The sequence below is a fragment of the Vidua macroura genome, chromosome Z, assembly GCF_024509145.1.
Source record: "Vidua macroura isolate BioBank_ID:100142 chromosome Z, ASM2450914v1, whole genome shotgun sequence".
Classification (NCBI taxonomy): Eukaryota; Metazoa; Chordata; class Aves; order Passeriformes; family Viduidae; genus Vidua; species Vidua macroura.
The window spans coordinates 31,007,889-31,030,188 of NC_071611.1; the positions used below are offsets into that span (position 1 = coordinate 31,007,889).

The 22,300-nt window shown below is 38.4% G+C and overlaps 1 protein-coding gene across 5 annotated transcripts in view; it reads right to left on the reverse strand.

The window, feature by feature from the left end:
- ZSWIM6 (zinc finger SWIM-type containing 6) overlaps window positions 1-22,300 on the reverse strand; it is a 109,226-nt gene that overhangs the window by 20,237 nt on the left and 66,689 nt on the right. For all 5 annotated transcript variants that reach the window (XM_054002794.1, XM_054002793.1, XM_054002795.1 and 2 more), the window contains 5 exons: window positions 19,176-19,324; window positions 18,505-18,655; window positions 2,972-3,151; window positions 1,270-1,446; window positions 787-933 (listed from right to left, as the gene is read on the reverse strand). In XM_054002794.1, the coding sequence (XP_053858769.1) occupies window positions 787-933; window positions 1,270-1,446; window positions 2,972-3,151; window positions 18,505-18,655; window positions 19,176-19,324 (804 nt within the window). The remainder of the gene's footprint in view (window positions 1-786; window positions 934-1,269; window positions 1,447-2,971; window positions 3,152-18,504; window positions 18,656-19,175; window positions 19,325-22,300) is intronic.

Here is a 22,300-nt window from a genome sequence, read left to right on the forward strand (position 1 = left end):
AAAGTAATTCCAGTTTTTCCACATACACTCTTCTACTCTACTCTTCACAAAGCCATCCCCTTCTTCCACTGCCTCTTCAAACTACAAAGGTTCAAGAGCAGAATCATTTTGGGTTGCAAGGATCATGTGCCACAGAAACTATATCTGAAGGAGAACACCCCTTCAAAAAAAAAATGGTAGTGCTCAGTAAAATACCACAAAATATTTTATAAGAAATGGCATTAAAAAACCCAAACAAAACCAAAAAAACCCCAGCCAATAAAGAACCAAAAAAAAAAAAACCCAAAAAAAACCAAACCAACCACAAAAATACAATCCCCTCTCTATAGAGAAACTAAAATTTTAAGAGTTATAAGAGATTCTCTTGGAACACATTGCCAAATTTTTTTAGTTCAGATTTTGCCTCATTGTACCCTCTAGACTTACACTTCAGAATATAAAGCTCAGCAAAATTATAGATCAGAGAAAAAAAAATTAAACACCTGACATGCCAAATACAAGGTCACCGTGTAAACAGCGTGACTATTTTCATTGTGTAACCAAAACTTCTGATTGGAATAAAGGCCCTACCATGCCATATATATTGGAAAAGGCTGGCAAGAGCCCTGCACAGCTCACAACACAGTTTACAGAAAACCTCTGACATCTAGAATGTGACACCACTATCCAGACTGAAGAGTTAAAAGCCATCTCTTTCACTTTAGTTTCAAAATCAGTTTCCTCATGTGAACTTCTGGGTGTTACTGTCAACTTACATGCCCTTGCCCTCCTCTTCCCCACATTTACCTTTCTTCTGAGCCCGGAACATTTCCAGCTGTTTCTGCTGCTGCCTCCTTAGCGTATTAACAATAGCTATTGCTAGCCGCAATGCTTCTCGTGGGTATCCATGAGATCGTAATGCATCCACCCTTGCGCAGGCTGTAGGAACATGTTCTAAAACAGAAAAAGTAACTGAAGAATAGCAATGCCTCCATAAATGCAATGGCCTGTTTGCTAGGTTACTCAAAAGTAAAAGTTTGTTTCAATTTTTTCTGTTTTGTTTTGTTTTTGAAACTATGCAAGTTTCAAAAGTAGACTTAAAAGTAGACTATGCAAGTTTCAAAAAAGTAGACTTAAAGGACTACTTCTGAGCCAACATTTCAAGGGAGCCTCTGTTCTTTTTGCCAGGCTTTTCATCCATCTCCCCACCACCACCCCCCTCAAAATAATGCCATAGAAAATGAACAAAGCACCAAGTCATAGAAACATCGTTCCGGTTTAGCCACTTACCATGCCAGAGGGGCCACCCCTGAGAGTCAAAGAGCAAGTTTTCAGTGTCGTCATGGTAACAGTAGTTGGTGTATAGGTCACTGCTGAGGATATGCTGTAAGTGGCTGTCCTGCCAGTGCAGATCACACGCCTCAATGGCTCGAGTAAACACTGTCCGATGTGGCCTGTTCGATGAATCTGTCATTTTCACAGGTTTAGAAAGCTGAATCAGCTTTTACTCATTCATACATGAATCAGACATCACAGTATTCCTGTCTTCTGCCTATTCACCAGCCCCCAGCCAATGGCAGTCTGCTTTGCCCTCTCTCCACCAGGCACCTCACAGATGACATTTCACATCCAAGAGCTCAGATGAAGTGTGTGCCATTCATCTTGCATTCAGAGAGAGATCTAGAAAGCAGCACAGCTGATGGCAGATAGGACTTTGCACAGAGAATTCCTAGAGGCGAAGGACTTTCAAAAGCAAGTACAAACTAGAAAGTATATGGCACTCAAGCATTCCCTGTCTCTCCTTAGATACACAATTGTCAGAATAAAGGAGGGATAAACTGCATAAAAGATTTGTAGTTTTTCTTTCTGAGAAGTGACACTAAATTTGAGCACTTGTATAACCTTGTTGGTCGTGAACATAAACAAATAGTATTAATAAAGTGAGGTCCTGAAGCTATGGGGCTGACATAATCCTCACTGGACATCTTCCTATGGCAAAATTTCTCTAGTGACATGGCACTGCATCTATCAATGCTCAGAAGTCACGGCAGAGTTATCAACAGCATGTCCAGGTTGGTCTAAACATGATGAGCAAGCAAAATACCTCTGTAAGGGGTCATTTGCTGAAAGAACTTATCTTCCTGGCTAGCTGTGACATTTAATAACGAATCAAGTTTTTTTCCTTCACAGGTGATCTTCCAAGAAAAAGAAACAACAATAAACCCAACTAAGAGAAGATCTGCCACCTACCAAGAAATTTAATTATAACTTTATTGCAATTGTATGCAGTATGTATTATTACAGATGGTTTGAAGCTTATGAGCAGTTTTACCTGCAAAAACACCCTGCACTTTGCCTAGTTATTAGCAGTCATCTATGTTTGAAGATGACTTTGTACAAAGCTTCTGTCAGGTTTGACAGTCACATATCAGATTAGAAAGCATGATATCAAGTACAAGGACACCTCCTCCAAGACAGCAGCATTGCAGCTGCATGCTCCACACACCTAGTAATGCAGACAGCACATACAGAGCACATCCTACAGACAGATGCTTCAGTTTCTCACATACAAGTTTCATGTAGTTTAAAAAGATCTCTCTTTAAACAGCTATCAAGGCTTTGTAACTGCAAACAAAATAAAAACCTCAATAGCAGAAGGAATACTAGAGTATAGTCAAGCAAAAAACAACGGGCTTTTACACAACACACTTCAAGGACATCCAATTTTCATGCAACAATATTTAGAAGCACCAAGTGAAGAGTTAGAAGACCTAATAAAACACAAATACCTGCTCTGAAAGGGTTACAGCCCCAGTACAACATAAAAACATATATTTGTTCTTCTGCAAAGATAGCATTAGTACAACTGATTTTCTCTGGTCAGTCCTCAACAAGAAAGTTACTTGTCCCAGGAAAGAGTGATGAATTCTGCAAGGTTAGAGTGTTTAAAAAGAAGTTATATGTTGCAGTCAGTGCATACGTTTAGGCTCACCTTGGTTAGCATTTGCACCCTGAGGCAAAGCATTGGTTAAATTGGGCAGTTCGTTTCCATGGTTTCCATCTTCCCAGGGACAAACATCCACACTGTTCCATTTTTTCAGCTGTTTTAGCCAACTGGATTTCTGCTCCAACTTGCAGTGGGGATTTAAGACTATACACATCCACAGAGCACCTGATTTTAAAAAAATTGCTAAATTATGTTTTCTATTAAAAATGTAGCAGCCAATAACTAATTGCAAATTTCTACAGCATATATTTTTTCTCCATTCAAAGGCTACACTGCTTGCTTCCCAGCTATGTTTAACACCACACAGACTGAATTCCTGACACAGGCACTTGGGCTGGTGTGGCCAATCTGAAGCAGCTGAAAGATGGTACCAAGCCAGCCTTCTCAATTAAAAGGCATTAGTAGGTCTTTTGCATTAGAAATCCAGAGTTCCCAGTGTATGGCTTATCAGATAGGAATATCATTCAAAGGCAAAAAAGAATTCAAATAAAGTTACAGAAGTTACATTAACCAAGTTTTTCTTCTAATTCCTCTATCAGAAGTGAATGTTGTTTTATATTAATGAGAACTATGTATCTTTCAACTTCACATTACGGGAAACAAAGACACACATTAGTAAGGCAAGCACCTTGTAAACATATACTTTCGCTCTCAGAACCCATCGGAAGTACTCATGTAATTCTTTCCCAAATGCATCTGGGTTTCAGACAACCAGTACACACTAGTTTTGTGCAGTGTGATAGGAATAAGACATTTTTACAGCAATTACTTCAGTAATTTGGTTACTCTAGAAAATTTGTTTTACATTTTTTTTTAGGGAGTTCCAAGGGAAGGCTAATTTGTGCTGACATATCACATACCACCACTTTGGAAACTGCTCCCTGAGACTGTATCTAGTACAGCAGGCATACATGCATCTGGGTATCTAGAGGCAATTTTCAAATGGAAAATCAGCTGTCCCTTCACCAGAAGCATGACAGAAGCATAAAGACATCTGAAAGTACTGTTTAGCAACAGTTCATTTGCTCATTAAGGACATGGCTTATACACTAAAAGAGTTCATGAGAATACGTTTAGCCTATACAATGTTCAAGACAGGCTGGAAGAAAGCCCAAAAGAATAAAAATGCAGCTGGTTCTTCTAGGATAATAAATATCTCCCATTCTGGGATTCTTTTGCTAACTAAAAATGCAAAACTGATACCCACGGCACAGGCCATCACACCACATTCATTCCTAAAGTAGCTCAGGTAGGCCACAGCACAGAACCCAATGGAAACACAGCATGATTCTTAAGGTCTCCTGCTATTCAACACTAACATGTTGGGGGAAGCAATATTAAAAAGATCTGAAAACCAAAACAAAATACAGTATGTTACTCTTCAGAACACCAGAGAGACACTAAACTACTGCAGTTTATTACGGCACAGTAGATTAGAGTACAGCAAATTTTCTGGGTTCAGGAAGTGTCTGAAACTTGCCATGAGGTTGAATAAGGCCAATACCACTTTTAAAAACCTATTTTCTTATTTTAACATATTATTTTCTTTAGACACACTTGCCAGCACACTTCACTCTCCAAAAGGAGTCAAATTACAATTGGTTCTTATTATTAAGCATCAACGATTCAGTACTGCCCAAGACAGAATAACTACATTTCTTGAAATCTGCAAGACAAAACACAAGATGCAGCATATCAGAAAACCTTGGAGAACAGTTGTGGGCTTGCTTATTTATTTTCAAAATCAAGTATCACTTGAAGGCATTACACTGTACCTCTCAGTGTCTAACAAAAAAAAACAAGCAAAACCAAACAAAAAAAAGCCCCAAACCAAAACCCAACAACAAAAAACCACCACCGAAGAACAACCAACCAAAAAAACAAAAACAAAACAAAAACCCAAAAAAACCCCAAAACAAACAAACAAAAACCCAAACAAAAAAAACCCAACAAAATCAAAACCCCAACAACCCACCATTGTAATACTTTGTAACTAGATTCCCAGTGTAGTCAGACTGATGCAAAAGCAAAGTGGAATATCTTAAACCCACTTGGTAAGTATTGCAATCATCCATCAATGCAGAACACACACTACTGTGTTGCACCATACCCCTACAGAGTAAGTGGCCTTTTCTTTTTCTCTACATCTGAGGAACACCACTAGAGGCAAGACAATTCACCAGCCTCCTAAGGAAGCTCCACTACCCATGTGGTACATCTATAAGGTAGGAGAGGGCAAGATAACCCAAAAGACTAAAATTCTTTAAAAACATCTATAGTTTCATATGGGAAACTATGTCAAGGTTAACTACCTTGTTAGCAGTCATTGTCTCTGAAACTCAGGCAATTTTCATGTAAAGAACTAGTGTTTTTCCAATAACCTCCTCAAAATCCACTTAAAATTTCAATAGAACCCACAACTGCACCCAGCTCCTTATGACTTCAGAGAAAGCTGCATGCAACATCTGAGGTCTCAAACAGCTTTGATGGTTGTTGATTCCCTGCAGGAAGAGGAGTCTGAGACAAAACTCCTTCACCAAAAGAAAAAAAGGAACAAAAAGAGCTCCTATAGTGCTACAAAGCCTACCACCTGGAAGAATGATGCATATTGCCAATGACCCTGCACTCTTCAATCTATTTGGATTTCTAGGTCTTTTTGGTTAACTTGGGTTTTAGTGAGGTTTTTTTTTTTCTGTATTTTTTTCCTTCTCCCCTCTCTCTGTCCCTGCCCCAAGCGTACGCATTTACCTCTATTCATATCCCTTCCTACTCCTGCTCCCTATACCCCTTCCCCCTCCCCTGACACATGCTCCATTTTGGCTTTTTCAATTCACTGATTCCTACTCTGCTCCTCGCACTGAAAAGTCTGAGGAAAATGTTCACTTGTGCCCAGACTTTATCACATGTCAAGTGGAAGGAGCCTGGAGGATATTCTCATTTGACTCTGATGCTGCTCAGTGGAAGCCCTCTCGAACTAGCCCTTAAATGTCAACCCCAACCTGAAGGCGTACCCTATACTCAAACAAGAAAGTTTCTATTTCTACCTCATGGCTCCCATTTGGGGAAACTGCTGACCGTGTTTACCATTTACTACAGAGAAGGCCTACAGAAAAAATGAAGGACAGGTACTCATAATTCACAAGAAAGGTACTGGAATCAATTTCCAGTGACTTCAGCCTAAAAACTGCTTTTGGCAACAGCTCATGCTCCAAAGAAACTGGAACACATTCCAAAATACATTCCTACCATTCTTAAGTTTACATGTTTGATTACATTTAATGATGTCACCAATGCAAACACCAATATGAACAAAAGTCTCATTAAAAAATAATATTTTTAAAAAGAGACACCAAAACCCCAGAGAAAGTAATTGTGTTTAGAGACTGCCTTTCCCTCTAACATAGCTCTCTCTCATTCCTATCTCCTTTTCCCCAGATTTTTTTCCATACTTGTTCTCAGCAGGCTGACACATCTTCCCCCCACCCCAAACTGCATGCTACTAGAACACAACTAAAGTTCTTGTTTAAATTCCTGCACTCTAACCCATGTCTTTTCAGTACAAAACTCCCCACAGTACGGTGCCAGAACAATCAATTCAATATACTGGAAGTTTTCCCCAGAAAATATTTGGAAAATATTACATGTTGCAACTGCAATTTGATACTAATTTCACATGGGAAAGGGTACTAGAACTGTCACACTGCAGTGAGGAATTGCCTATTTTGTTTCAACACTAATCTCCTGACCTGAAAAAAGGCAGTTTTGCCAAAACAGACCTCATTTTGAAAATGCATAATTATCATTCATCTTTACACCAAAAGAAAAAAAAGAAAAAAAAAAAAAAAAATTACATGCAGGCCTTCCCTGTATGTACAAGGGAATATCAGTACTTTTATCAGTACTTTTATGTTTCTCTGGATACATCCATACCTTTGAATTTATGGGACAGCATGTATTTACATTGATCAGGATTTAAATACACAAACTGAGAAACATTAAGAGCATTAAAAAGTAAAAGTAGATGTAGTACAGAACAGTAGGATCACTACACATCCTCTGTACACAGGTATCCATAAAGCTAAAGGAAGTGCAAGGGATGTGTATAGACTCTCCCAAGAGATTAAGCATCACTCATTTTTCATAAACCCTATTATATTTTACTCTTGCCTCAGTAAGTGGGAAGGTGGTGATGGAAACAACATTAGGGGGGTCCTAGGACACTGATCATTACCGAGAGGACCCAGCATACAGTTCTGCTCATCTGTTGGATTACACTCTTTTACACGCTTTTCCTAAAAACACCATGCTGTCTTTGTCAGGGCTTGGGTCAGCATTTCCACACTCAAAACACCTCTGTAATCAATTGCTAAGACTTGGCCTTTGCTTTGGAATTATACATTTCATATACTTTTGATCAAACAGTGCATTTCCAAAATTAAAATATTCAAGAAACAGGTGCTGTAACATTTCTTTGCCCTTTCCATCAATGCACAACTTCATCTTAAACAATAAGCTACAGGAGTAGTATTTGACCGTTTCAAAGAAAATGGAGCCAGGTAATCAACATCATTCCCTCTGCCAAGAGACAAAACAGCTTCAGCACCTGCTGCACACTTGCCATTGTGCCCCACTTAAGACTAATCAATTCTATAACAAAAGCATAATCTTCCAGCATTGAAAGTGCCAGAAGAAAAACAATACTGGAAGACAGAACCTTTGAACGCTTTGAAGTACAAGTGTCAACAAAGGAGTTTAAAGTGGTTTACATCTGTATTTTAAACACATACTCACTTTCACTGGGACAGCCACTTGAAAATTTCAAAGAAGGTACTGTGTGGTGTTTATTGCTTCTGAATGAGAAGGACAAGTGCCTTCATAATAACTGGCAAAGCCACTGCCCTTCTCCAGGCATGGAGAGATCTCCACCAGAACAAAGCATAATCACAAGTCCCACTGGAGACTGCTCCAATAAACAGTTGCTTTTATAGAACAGTAAAGATAGGCAAAACACTTCAGGACTGTTCCCTCTTCAACTACAACATCACGGAAAACTATTCTCAGCACTCAGTTGCACCCAAATTGCAATTTTATTCACAAAATTCCTTAATGCATTCTGGTTTCAATGTTTAGCCTTCAGAAAAGGTTTGCTTTGGGTCTTGTGTTTCTTGGAGAACAGAGCATTTCATTTTGCAGTAATTCATTCTGTTACTGAATTAAACTTTGATGTATTGGTCTTGACAAGTGCTTCATGCTGACTTGTATTGTGTATGATAGCACAATCACTCCCCTTGCAGTTCACACTAGCTGGCTGATGAACACAATAGATTACCTGCAGCACTGATGGCATGAGGGAATCACTGCCCTTCTGCAGGCTAACCTCCAAGCACACATTTCAGAGAGGGGAAGTGTTAAACAGAGACAAAATAAAATGCCTAATTCCTTAAGTTTATCTTTCTTGCTGCCTGCTGCTGCTATAAGGGTTAAAGGCATCTGCATTTGGCTGCAACAGGTATTTGTATCTGGAGATTCTATTCTAAGTGATCAGTAACCACATGGTCTGATTTCTGCACCAAGTAACTACAAACTTCTGCTTTCTCCTTCTGTGTTTTCAACTTTTAACACAATGGAATAAGGAACTAACCACACACTTTTGACATTTTGCATGAACCTGTTGTTCTGGGTTATGACCTCTAAAGAATGTTTTAAAAATTCCTGCATCTTTGCAGACACTCTGCCATTTGACCAAAGGTTTTCAAAGAACAGGGATTTGCTTGAAAGGTGCAGTTTACAGTGTGTCAGTGGACTATGATCTCCCCAAGAGAACATTAAGGATAAGTCACATGTTCATTAGATACAACCTGTATGCATCTATAGTATTCTATAACCTAATCACTGTAGCAAGACAGGGGCTATTAGTCTACAAAGCTAAAGAAAAGTATAAAGAACCTGCAAATTAACCTCACTGATTAACTTTCCTTATATTTAGAAAACTATTTAATAATTTGTTTACAATCAATCAGCTGAAGGCAAAAGCACTGCTAATACTAACATACACACTACAAAAATAGTCCTTTATCTTAACATAACTCTCCACAATTTTATCTACTTGCCAATATTTACAGCTAGATGGTGAACACAAAGTATGCTCCTGACCAAAATATGTATCAGATATTTTACCAATTACTTTATCCAGCTATACACTCTCAGTAGTCACAGTCTATCTTCAGAGACTTCAAGAATTTTCAGAAAGTTGATGTGACTGTAACTATAAATGCATTAAGCTACTTCCATATAAATTTATCCTTGAGATGAATTAATTCCTCTCACAATTAATTTTTAAGGAAGAGGCAGAAGAGGAGATGTTTGTCCAACAGAACAGGCTATTAATAAAGCAGAGAGATCAAAATACCTCTCCTTCACAAAAAAAACCCAAACAACAAACCCCAAAAAACTAAACAAAACACAAAAAAACCCCACCAAAAGCACAGAGCAAGTGCAAACACTCCCTTGCATACTGGGAATTACAATTGCCACAACTATTTTCACAGAACATAAATAAAGCACTTTAACTGACCAAAGGAATACGTTTTGATTGTCTAGTTTGAATTCCTTCCTACACTTGTTTCCCAAGTCACTTTAATCTTCCAGTCCAAACATGACTGATGAGTTTTTACAAAAACAGCATACTTCAATTACAACTTCTAATACAAGAAACCTAGCACAGCACCTGACTAGACAGCTTAGTGAGTACTTACCACAATGCAAAAATCTAAGGTTATTTCTAGTTTTTTAGTTAAATTTCTCCAGCTCCAATTGCAATTTTCAGCTATCTTTTGTGGGTTTAGAACTGTCTTCCCTATAAAATTTTTAGTCTATGTAATAGGTAAATTATAAAGGATTTCCTTTGTCTTGATTTGACACACCAAAGTGGACTGATATTCTTTCACCTCTCACTTCCAATTTTTGAGATTTTTTTCCAGTAGTCATTCAAGACAAAAAAAAAGGAAAATAGCACAAGGATAGATGGCTGAACCACAGGTAAAGCTCAGAAATCAGTGAAGACTCAGTAATTCCTCCCCGTGAATCAATCTATCACTTATCTCTAGCTCTGGTATTTACTAGAAGTGGCATTGGAAAATTGAAAGGCAGCTTGATGTTACTGAAGTGTGAAAAAACACACCAGGGAAAAATAACACTAGTTATCAGCTTGGCTTAGAGCAAAACTCTGTCCTTAATCTTTGCAGACATGATTCCACAGTTAGGGCTGCAATGAATTGTGCACCAGCTTCAATACACAACAGTTTTTAGGACATTTGTAAGTAAATCAGTTCAACATCACAGGAATAAAAACAACAACTGCTTTAAGGTGGGTACTTACAAAGAATCTGAAATACTTTCCATCCAACTAAACAGAATGGAAATGCAACTTTCTGTATAGCATTAAAAATAAACACCTCTGTTGCTTTGTTATTTTAAAAGTTTTAAAGGTCTTTTATAAGTTTTCTAAGCCTTCTGATGTTTACATATTTTTACTGAAGTTCTTACGCACTGTTTATGTAAATAATGGTTGTTTTGTATTCTTCTTTGTGAGAGGAGAGAATTGATAGACTGTTGGTTTGACCAATGTGGTTGGAGAGGTAGCAATTTCATCCTCCAATCCACTGTCACTTTTGCAATTCTATATATTGTGAGGTAAGAAATAAAAGTTACTTCCTTTTGCTCTTTTGATCTTAAGTGTTAGTGCGTTAGTTATTTCATATCGTAGTGCGACATCCCTCCAGCTATGCTTACACACTAAGGTAATTACTATGACCATTATCTCTGAAACATAAATGCCTCAGGATTAGCTCAGCTGGTTAGAGTATGGTACTAATAACACAAGTTTGTGGGTATGATCCCCATATGGGCCATTCACTTATGAGCTGGATCCAATGATCCTTCTGGGTCCCTTCCAACTCAGAATATTCTGTGAAATTACCTAAAAACATTTTACTGTCATACTCTGGCCTCACACACACACCCTCATTTCAAATACTACTATGGCAATGTCAGTAATGGAGGAAGAAGGAAATGATCCCCAGAGAAGGTGGACAAAATCCATCTTTGCAGAACAGCAGCCTGGCTTCATTCACTGAGGAAATGAAGGTGACAGCATCAACCAAGACACTGTAAGGCCATGACAACAATTTAAGTTGTCATCCATAACTCAGGTCTTAGAACAGCAAACTGTTGCCTGTGATGCTAATTCTGACCCACTGTTAATTTAGCACCTCCAACAACAGAAATCACTCAAAGACACTGACATAAATCAACAGCTTGTTCTGTGATAAAGCAGGTGTTACCTTAAGTGCATGACCTGAGGGTACACGTGTTTCATAAGACCATGACAGCTGACACCAAGCAATATTAATGTAACCACTACTTAAGCAAAGACAGCTGACTGGATATGATACAGTTTAAGACACAAATATGTGTAAGATACCACTCTACCTAGAAGGTCCCACAATGAAAGACCAAAGGAAAGGGTGCATCCAACCTCCCTTCAAAAACAGGGCTTCCTACAGCTTTCATTTCAAGGCCAGAAATACCCTATGTGCAACTGACTAATCTATACCTAGAAATCTGAAGTTTACTTTATTTTCTACAAGTGGGTACTTTCTTTAGCTTTAAGGCAATACGTGATGCAATTCTAAGTGGGGATATTCAACAATATAAAGACAATATGCATATAAACTTGGCAGTAAATTTCAAATTTAAGAGTCTTGCTGTACTGTTTTATAAAAACAATAAAATACAGAGGTAAGTAAATATCTCTACTACATGGTTGACCCTACAAAGGGACTGCATGAAGTATGCAGGTCCAGAAAAATGGTACTAGAGCACCAAAACTGTAAAAAATGTTTAACTTTATCCATTCTTTTTCATGCCAGCCCTGGAGTAATCATTAAATCTGGCACCAGGAAGGAATTTCTCTAGAGGCACACTGGCAACAACCATAGCTGCTTTTGTCCTTTTTCCCCCTCCACTTAAGCACTAAGCATAGATAATCTGTTCGGAACAGCTGGCATGTCCCATTCATACAAGTTTGTCTCTAACGGCAAAGGGAAGGAATGCCTGAGACAGACATATAGATAGAAAATAGCTTCATTCAGTTAAGGTTAAAAGAATCTAACTTGCTGTTTTCTAGAGATGACTATAAACTTTTACAAGGAAAAAAAATCAGAGTGGTTTCCAAGTTAAAAAAAAAAAAAACAACAATATTATTTAACACTTGATCATTAGTTTGCTCATGGCAAAACAGTAATTAAAGCTCTCTTAATTAGTCTATAATGATTCCTTTCCTAACCTCAACATTTAGAATTAAGCTTTAGAGGAGGAGCAAAGTGTTACTTATAAAGGTCTAGGCATGATTTCTGTATCATGTGACCTTGTAAAATGGTACTTAACTTTTAACACAAAACTATATCATTCTAATATAGAAAATGGTCAAAATTCCCTTAAGTGTGAAATCAAAACAGACTATCAGCCTGACCCATCATTAAAAAGTCGTATACAATAGAGCAAAGTACTAGTGAAAACCTACTAAGAACAAAGCCATGTTATCCACCCAAGAAATTCCTTTATAGAAATAGTCCATTTAATATGCTAGTATATATTTAGTATGTAACAATCAAGGATTGCAAGAATGTCACTGGGAAGAACTTTATCACATGAATGAAGCTCATTTTAATACCATAAGAGGTTCCTACACTTAAAACACTTTTGATTCCAATAGGTGGTTGAGGTAGAGAGATTATGCAATAAATGTGGAAGGTACCCAGCTGAACATCGAGAGTACCATTTAAGTTCTCATCAACATCATAAAATAAGATGACCAAGAGAGACCTGGATCAGCATGAAGCAAAACCAGAACACATTCACCAATTCTGTTCACTGCCCTGCCTTGCCAAGGACCTCTTTGGACACAACCTCTTCTCCAGGACAACACCAACTTACTTCACATGAAACTAATCCTTGATTTTAAAAAAAACAAAACTCTCTTCCCCCTTCAGAAGTTGTTAAATATCAAAATGGAGGAAATCTACTAGAAATGTTTGTTTGAAACATGCAAATTATTCAAAGTTTTTTCACCTTGAAGATAAACAATAGGATATGAAGATACAGAAAATGGCAGTTCACAGGAAAAAACCTGATTCTGTAATCTTCATGGTGACAAGGTGTTGGGCTCCATCACTCCATCAAGCAGTAGATACTTGTCTTAGATTTTTCTACTTGACTGCTTTCATCTGATTAAGCATCTGGGATTTAATTTAAGAGTTTCAGTTTTATTAAGCTGTCACAAGAGCAGCCCTACTCTGATAACAGTAGCTGGTCTAATTATGGCCTGGTTTAGGGTTGACAAGTACAATGATTCATTCACAGCACATGAGAAGCAATAAAAAGTTGTTTTGCATTACAGCTTTAAAACTGTGGACACTTTTTCCATTTAATTTGTCACTTAGCTTTTGCTAAGAGGACTGTTAAACTGCAGTAAGAGGCAAATGGGGTTTTTAGTTTAAATGCAATCCCCATATTTAAATGATCTGTAATGGCACAGTGCTCAAGTGGGAACACTGTTGTTTCACAGCGGGCCCTGATGGTGACATGTGACTTTTGTATTCAGGTCCTGTATTATCCATGTGGCTAATGGACTTCCAATTTCACTTCACAGCCAGAAGCCTGCAGAAAACACCAATTAACTTGCAGATCCCATTTGCCAACCAAACAGTCTCTTCCCAGTGTCTGGCAGAGCTCGACATCGAATTCCAAAACAGAGCCTCACAGCCATCATGACCCCTGGGTTGGAGTACCAAGTCAATTTTCCCCCTTCTTTTAGGGAAATCTTTTCATTTTTGATGAGAATAAGCAACTTTTACTTTATTTTTCATGGATGAGTATTAATGACTTACCCATCTACTAAGATTACACAGTCCATTTTTTTTTCTCTCTAGACTACAAAGAAAGCTTTCCTTCAAATCAGAGATCTCAGCTCAACATGTATCAGCAGGTATTTACCGTGCATTTCCGTTTCCATACTCCCATTTTACCAATACAATTTAATTAAAAGGCAAACCAAGGGGCTTCAGATAATTAATCATTATGACACCCTAAACTCTTTAACCATGGTCACCACGAGTCAAGCATCTAAAGATCAGCATGTGGAATTTATATACTGGGATACCATTTAAACAGCAACATGAAGAATTCCCACTCTGCTTTAAACTCTGCAAAGTGGAATTCATGTATTACTGTGGCAAGTTGGAAGTAATCACCAGTGCATCACTGAAATGGCATCTAAATTCTCCCAGTTTGAGAAGTATCTGAGCAAGCCTTAGAGCTCTGACCTGTAACCTTTCTAATAGTATACCTCTGACATTCAATAAGCAGCATATAGCTCATCCCATTCCTTGATGTAGAACAGGGAAATCTGCTAGGCAATTATTATATTCTTACTCCCTATCTAGAGGTTTTAAAAACAACTGCCTAGTTATGTGGAAGGCCTTTTTTTTTTGTTAACATGATGCTTGTGAATCATGAGTTGCTGAAGAAATTAGGACTTCGTACTAAAAAATTGCCAGATTCATACTTACACCTAAATTGTTTCATTTGGGGATCTTGAGTGGACATTTCAGTGATTTTTAGGGCATTTTTCATTTTTATTTTAGGTGTGCAAGGTTTCACTGTTGTTGTTTTTAAATCAGCACCTTCATTCAAACCCAAACTGACTTTTACTGAAATCAGCAATTTACCACAAACTTGAACAGGAACTCTGATCAAAGCTCAGTGTGTCCTTCCACTACCCTTGCCAACACCCAATGCCAGGCAGGAAGCATCACTTAAATTGTAACTAAAGGTTCAAATGATCCAGTCAAGGAGCAAAGCTGAAGTTATTTAATTATGCTTAAAAGTCTATGCTAAGATGGAATTGACTAAGTGGCCTATGCCCAGCAGTTGGCAGACAGCATACCAAGGCAAGCAAAAGAGCCTTTATTAAGCAGAGTCTATATTTACTTACTTTGTGTATCCTAAAATTCTCCCTAGCTACAAAAAATGGCGGCCTACCTGTGACATACATGAGAGTACAGCTAAAAGAGATTACTCTGAACAGGTAATAAAAACCATTAAATATGCAGAGGCCTCTGTCTCACACCCTCCATTAGTATTTTGGTTCTCTGACACTCTAGAAGATAACAAGCCAACATTACTTTGTAACATCATGATAGCACAACTGCTTTAAACTCAGTGTCTGAGTTACTTCTTCTACTACATCAGACTATATGTTGCTTGGGCCACCCTGATTTTCCCTCTGCAGTCTGCTATTGTAACTCTGCTCTCCCTTAAAATCTATTTGAACTTTTTATACATTCACTCTTTTTTTTTTTTGTTTGAGATGCAAGCGTCATATGGAAAAAGCATGAAAACAGGGAAAGTCAAGCAAAATAAGATCCTAGCAAAAACACTGCAGAAGCTTGTAGCCTTCACATCAGGTAGAAGTTAATCTGGAGCAATTCACACAATTAACAGCATTTTGGAGGCAACTTGCTATGCCCAGTGGAAGGAACCAAGATATCCTATCAGTGGGGAGAAGAAGCAGACAGTTTAGAATCACAGACACTATCTGGAGATGGAAGAACCAAATTAAGTTCTACCCTTTGCCTACTGCCCAGGTGGTGTGACTGAAGTGTATTTACAGCTGAAACCATGGTACAAGATCAACATATTTTTGATTCTCTTAAGAGGTGTCAGAGCAGTCTAGAACTGAAACAATATGGTCTGCCTCAGACTGCAAATACAGCAGCTCAGGTAGTGGTAAGGCTGCTTTTTGGAAGTGACATCTAGAATTCTGATTAAATAAACGTAAATTAAATTCAATTAATCCAAAAGAATTTGTTATTTGATGCTGCAGACATCGATTCCACCTCCTCTACCTTCAGACAGGTGTTGTCAAGAAAATTATATTAAAGAAGACTGATGAAACAAGAGGAGCCGCTACAAAAATTTTAAAAAAACTTTTTTGTTTATTGACAGCATGTGGCAAGACTGCTACAGGTAACAGATGGAGAACACATTTCTGCCTCTCCCACCACCTACCAACTCAACACACATAAGCAATGAAGCATGAGACCCTCCAGGTTTCAGTATTGTGAGATACAATTTTGTTCCATGTAGGTCTGGCTAGGCACGTGCTTTGCTTGGCAAAAACTGTTATTTTTTGGCAAAAACAATGGATCATAAAAATGGTAGTTAAATTTGCAGTTGTTTCTAGACTCCAACAGAGCTTTGCCTGCTATGATATTAAGGATTTTGATCACAGAAGTATAGATAGTTAGCAGTTTATCAGCCTAGTGCTTCAATTAGAGTGAACATAATTTTTGCTATATAGGTTATATCCAATTTTTGCTAGCAGGTTATATCTGCTATACAGGTTATATCGCACCAGTTCGTATGTTATTGAATCATGATCATTTTTGACCTCTAAGAGTGCAAAAGTTTTGCATTAGAGACTTCTTTTCTAAATGAAGCAAATTACTCTTACTTGGATTTGATTTCATTTAGCTTGATTTTGGACCTTAAAATTACATTAAGAGCATTATGATATTTGCTCTCTTTTTTACATTACTTACATAATGTCTCATAGGACATCATCTGTAAACTTTTGCTTGTTTGTTATTAGATGTTTTTATGTTTTCTGCCATGTAAGTCAGGCACAGCCACATTGATCACAACACATCAAAACAGACTTCTTTAAGTCTAGACTTGAAAAGCCTTTCCAGAATGAGAACACAGGTTTCTACTCCAAGTTCCATGAATCACAACGCAGTTCCATTTAGGCCATGTGTGTCTTCAGTTTGCTTTAGGAAAGCCTCCAAGACAACTGTAGTAAGGTTTGGAATGCTAAGACAGACATGTTGATACATTCACTCATACACTTAGTGAATTACCTTCCAGAGAAATGAATTAGATTTACCACTATATTTTAAATAATTCAGGTTGTCTTTAATCTTCCACACACTTGCATATCTACTAGTCAGTAGTTTGTTACAGTACTTTATATCTAGGAAAGCAATCCTTGTGGTTACTGTCTATCTTTCCTCTCACTGTGCCATCTTGAAATACTGTTGACATTCACGTTCAAGTTGTATTGATTTTTCCTCCAGATAACACCCTGTATCAATACAGGCTGAGGCTGGGAGGGATTTAGAATGGCCCTGCAGTGAAGTACTTGGTGTTACTAGTGGGTAAGAGGGTGGACATGACCCGGCCATGGGCACTCAGAGTTCAGAGAGCCAAACGTGTCCTGGGCTGCATCCAGAGCAGTGTGGGCAGCAGGGGAGGGAGGGGATTCTTCCCCTCTACTCTACTGAGACCCCACCTGCAGTGCTGCATCAGCTCTGGGGTCACAGCACAGGAAGGACAGGGACCTGCTGGAGGAGGTCCAGAGAAGGGCCACAGAGATGACCAGAGGGACAGAACACTGGCCATACAAGGACAGGCTGAGAGAGTTCAGGTTTACTCAGCCTGGAGAAGGCTCTGGGGAGAGCTTAGAACACCTTACAATACCTAAAGGTGACCTACAAGAAGGCTGAAGAGGGACTTCTTACAAGGCATGTAGTGATCAGACAAAGGGGAATGGCTTTACAGTGAAAGCTGGAAAATTTAGATTCAGTATTAGGAAAAAAATTCTTTACTGTGAGGGTGGTGAGGCACTGGAACCATCTGCCCAGAGCAGCTGTGGATGCCCATCCCTTGAAGTGTTTCAAAGCCAGGCTGGATGAAGCTCTGAGCAAACACGTCTGGTGAAAATTGTACCTGCCCATGGCAGGGGAGTTGGAACTAGGTGGTCTCTAAGGTCCTTTCCAACGCAAACCATTTTATGATCCTGTGATGAGATTAATATAGATTTTGAAAATTTCTGAAGTAGTAGTTCAAAACTGTATTAGTGAGGTCCTGAGCACTTTACAGGCAAGTGTCCTTAGTTCAAATATACCTTTCCCATTTCAGCCTGTGTTATTCTCTTAACTGACCAATGAAGTCATGCATCAGGTAACCTCTTCTGTACAGCAATGTTAATTGTTAGTCTTCTGTATTTTGTCTCCTTTCTTGCTCAGTAATTGACTTCTGTAATTGTGAATCGGTTTCTTCCTCAAATTTTCCAGCTTAGCACTAGAGGCTTATGTATTTCACCTAAACTGTATAGCTACATTTCCACTTTTTGCTTTATTCTTTCTAGATCCTCTAGTACTTAAAAAGTGTTGGAATTGTACTTTTTTTATGCCACGTTCCCTCTCATTCAAAGGCAACTATCTCAAGCTGTAGATCAGAAATTCGATTTTACCCTAACTTAACTGATTAAAAGAAAACTGCCGAAAACTCTCATCTGCTTAGCCTAGAACCACAACAGAAATTTTTCTCAACTCCAAATATGTAATTTTTTCTTTATTATACATATGAACACCTAAATGAGTCTGTGAATTTACCCAGTTCATCCCAGAGCTGCCTATACTTGTCAGTCATTGTAGTTCCTTGTTGTCTCCAAAGCGACAGACGGGGGTCAGCCATGAACTGTTCTGTTATCAACGTCAACATGCGAGCTCCATTTGAATCTCTCATTTTTAGCATCTCTCGCACCTAGGAAACGAGTCTTTTAATACAAACTTGAAAAAAGCAAAGAAATTGCAGTAAAGACAATATGCTGCAGTGTTAAATATTCCCCTTTTGCTAAGTTAGAAATGCAATTTATATGTGTGATGGGAAATTTTTAAGTAGAAAAAACAGTCTGCCTTCCCAATTTTTAACAAAATTTTGAGCTCAGTATCCAATTGCAATTCTTCAGAGAATTTTTCCACAAGCAATCCACAGGTGTGTTATACAAACTGCTGTAAGGTTTTCCAACATTTTGGGGGTAGGAAGGAAGAAGAGAACAGCAAAGCTGTAGAAACTTGAAATGTTACTTCATATCCTTACACTGATCAAGACACATCAGATTGTAGTCCACTGCTGTACAACTCATTGTCAAGTTGCCATTGTATTCCCAAAGCATTGTGTTATTTTAGAACAGCAGAATCTAGAACTTTGAGTAAGATGCAAGCAAGTACAGACTGGCTTGGAGAACAGGGGAAAGAAAAAAGGTTCAGAGTACTCAACACACCTTCGCAAAAAGCAAATTGAGCTGCTTCCCTGATCCATGGTATCCACCCTGGGAAAGGAAGAGTTTAACCTGTTCTTGGACTTGTTCCTCATCCAAATGCCAGCAATTTTCATCATCTATGCTAGCACCTGCTGTTGGGTCAGGAGCACCTGCAAACAGCAAGAAAAGAAATCATTATGTTCTATATGAAGAAGAGAGGTTCTTGAGTCGAGGGGAGAGGACTACTGCAGAGGGTTTTTTTTTGTCTTCTCCTGTTTTGGAGGCCTTGATTTTAATCTAAACAGTCTTTACAATAAACTTAAATTTCTTCTCAGTAGCCTTAAACACTTAGAAATTATACTTATGAAAAGGCATTTAAATACATAATATTCTCTTCTCTAACAAAACGTTAGAATCAAGGTAAGAGTTTTTCCTTCCATCTCAGCAGCTACACTAGAATGATTTTACAAGGAAAATTAAGACTTTGAATTATATTTCTACCACTGTGATGTTAAAACCACTGTCCCCAAAACACCTGTGTAATTCCTGTACCTTCAGCAATCTTGCTCAGGTTTAAGTGACTGCTAGTGAGCGCTGCTATTGATGAACATGAGAAGAATCATCACCTTGGTGCCTCTGAGCTGTGATGGCTCTGCAAAGCTAAACAAAGAGTAAAAAAAATCCCCAAACATATCCAAAGTCTTAAAGCACTAAAGGCATTTCCATCATAAGTAAAAGCTACAGATACTTAAGACTATGCTGCTTTCAAAGGAAGCATTTTTACTTAGGCAGTGTCATCTGCACAGAGTCAGTTTAGAGAGACTCTACTTGAATTAGCCCAGTGTCAAATGAAATTACTAGATTCACATCCAGCAGTGCTTTGGCCACAGATTGCCATAATGCAGCTTTTGCAGATCAGAGCAGTGATGTTCCCTCTCTTAAAAAATGACAAAGTTAACTAAAACAAGTTCTTGCACCATCTAGTAAACTATATTTTTCTGAAGAACCCTGCACCTCCACTGGACATTTGTTAAAAGGTCTTCAAACTGAACAGGATGAAAAGTACTTATCTAGAGTGTTGGACTCAGCTCAAGGCTGGGATCACGATACCACATATCAGTTATTTTAAGCATGGCTGAGACTCAAGTTGACTTCACATTTTAATTTTGAACTTATCACAGCTGCATAACCTCTATCTCTACTATGTTTTGTGAAGATGTTATAGAAATTGAATCACATTCAACAATCTCTTTCACTGAAATCTGTGTCCACGTTACCTCTGTAGAAAAAAGAAAATACTGCCAGGGAAGGAAAATAACAAACTTCTAAAGAGCTGGGATTTTTAATAGAAATTCTAAAAACTTAAAAAATCAAAATAGCTACAACTCTACGATGTACAGGGGGAAAAAACTCATTGATTCTATTGATTCAAGACTTTGTTTCACAATTGCAGCTCTGCCATGAAGTGGTCACAGGAAATGCTGAACTCTTTATTCAATATAATACAAACAGAAGATTTAGAAGGTCAGAGGGATGTCGTATCTACAAATTGCTGAGATAGTAAACAAAAAGATGTTCCAGCTCAGTAACTTCCTAAACTGCCTCAATTTCACAGCCTAGAGCCGGGAACACTGCACTGCTGTATATATATACATGTATGTGTTTAATTAATAAGAAATTGTGTCTTTGGAGACGTGAATAAACTCTCCTGTTTTCCACAGGAACACAAAAGTGTCTCAGAAGACAGGAATCAAGCTCAAGACAGCATAAAAACCAAGGAATCAAAAACTTGCTCTTCTGCAAATGTTTCTATCTTCAATGTATTAATTTTAAAGGGTTTTCAATTCTGTCAGCTACACGAAACACATACTGATAAGTCTTTGGTTGCAAAGAACAAGATAAAAAGGAAAATCAAGCCATACAAGGATAAGCAGTGCAGCTGTTGCACAGACCCAGGTTTGCAGTATCACCTTGCAAATAGTTTAAATATTTCATTGCTCTAAAACAAAGAGGGTGAAGAGGAATATAAAAGTAACAGTATACAATACACACTTAAATTTGTTCCTTACTTCAATAGAGATTTATCTTTAAACAATCTTGGTATGGTTATTTTCAAACTGAATTAAAAATTGCCCAATATTCCTCAACTAAGCTTCCTTATTTAGTGGGTGAAAAAATATCTTTCTGCAACTATTTACACTTTATCAAAAGCTCACCTGTCATTTTGTGTTACAAGGTTAGAAAAGCAATACAGCTGCCACGGATTCTTTAACAGGTTTCCTTTACAAAAATAAGTCTGCCTGTTACCCAGGGCCACCAGCATTGCCTCCACCAAGGCTACTCCTGCCAGTACAATCCCAAATATATCTTAACCAGGATCACAGGATCACTATATTCACATCAGTGTTACTTGCAAGCCATTAGGCCAGACAACTAAAAGCTGAAGATGCCAAGAGTCTGCTCCCTACTGTGCTCTTCAGCACAGTACTCTGACTAAGAATGATTTTCTTTCTTACAAGATCTTACATAGGCAACATTCAGTATAATCAAAATTTTTAATTCTAAAGAAATTTCAGTGTATATATAACCAGCACCAGCTACAGTTAAAATTCACTCATCTTTCAACCCTGTTGCCAGTCTTCAGCAATAGCTGTGACATGGGGACATTGTGTCTGATCAGGCACAAGTCCAGCCACCTTCCCACCAAGGCAGCAGCCAGCCATTCTACTGATGCTGCTGGAGAGGCCTCAGCTTCTGCTACTTATCATTCTTGTTTTGGGGTCAAGACATGACCATCCTCCACCTCTCACAACTAGGCACTTTTCAACTTCACTAGGGTCACCTACATCCAGGTGACTCATCTAGCCTGTTTCCTCTCCCACTCAAACAGATCATGGATGGGATTTCTACACTGGCATTTCTCTTCTGAAAACAGGAGTGAATAGGTAAGGAACTATCTGAATGAGCAAGAGGAGGAAGCTGCTTTAGGGGCTGTGAGAAGCCCTAGCAGTAGCTGTCAGGAAGGCTCAGGCTCAGCATGGAATTGGCTGAGCTGAAGGTTCAACCCAAAGGCAGCAGCTTCGCTCGGGGTGTGGCATGGCCCTGAATAGGCACTGGCAAGGCTTTGGCAGAAGGACAACTTGACT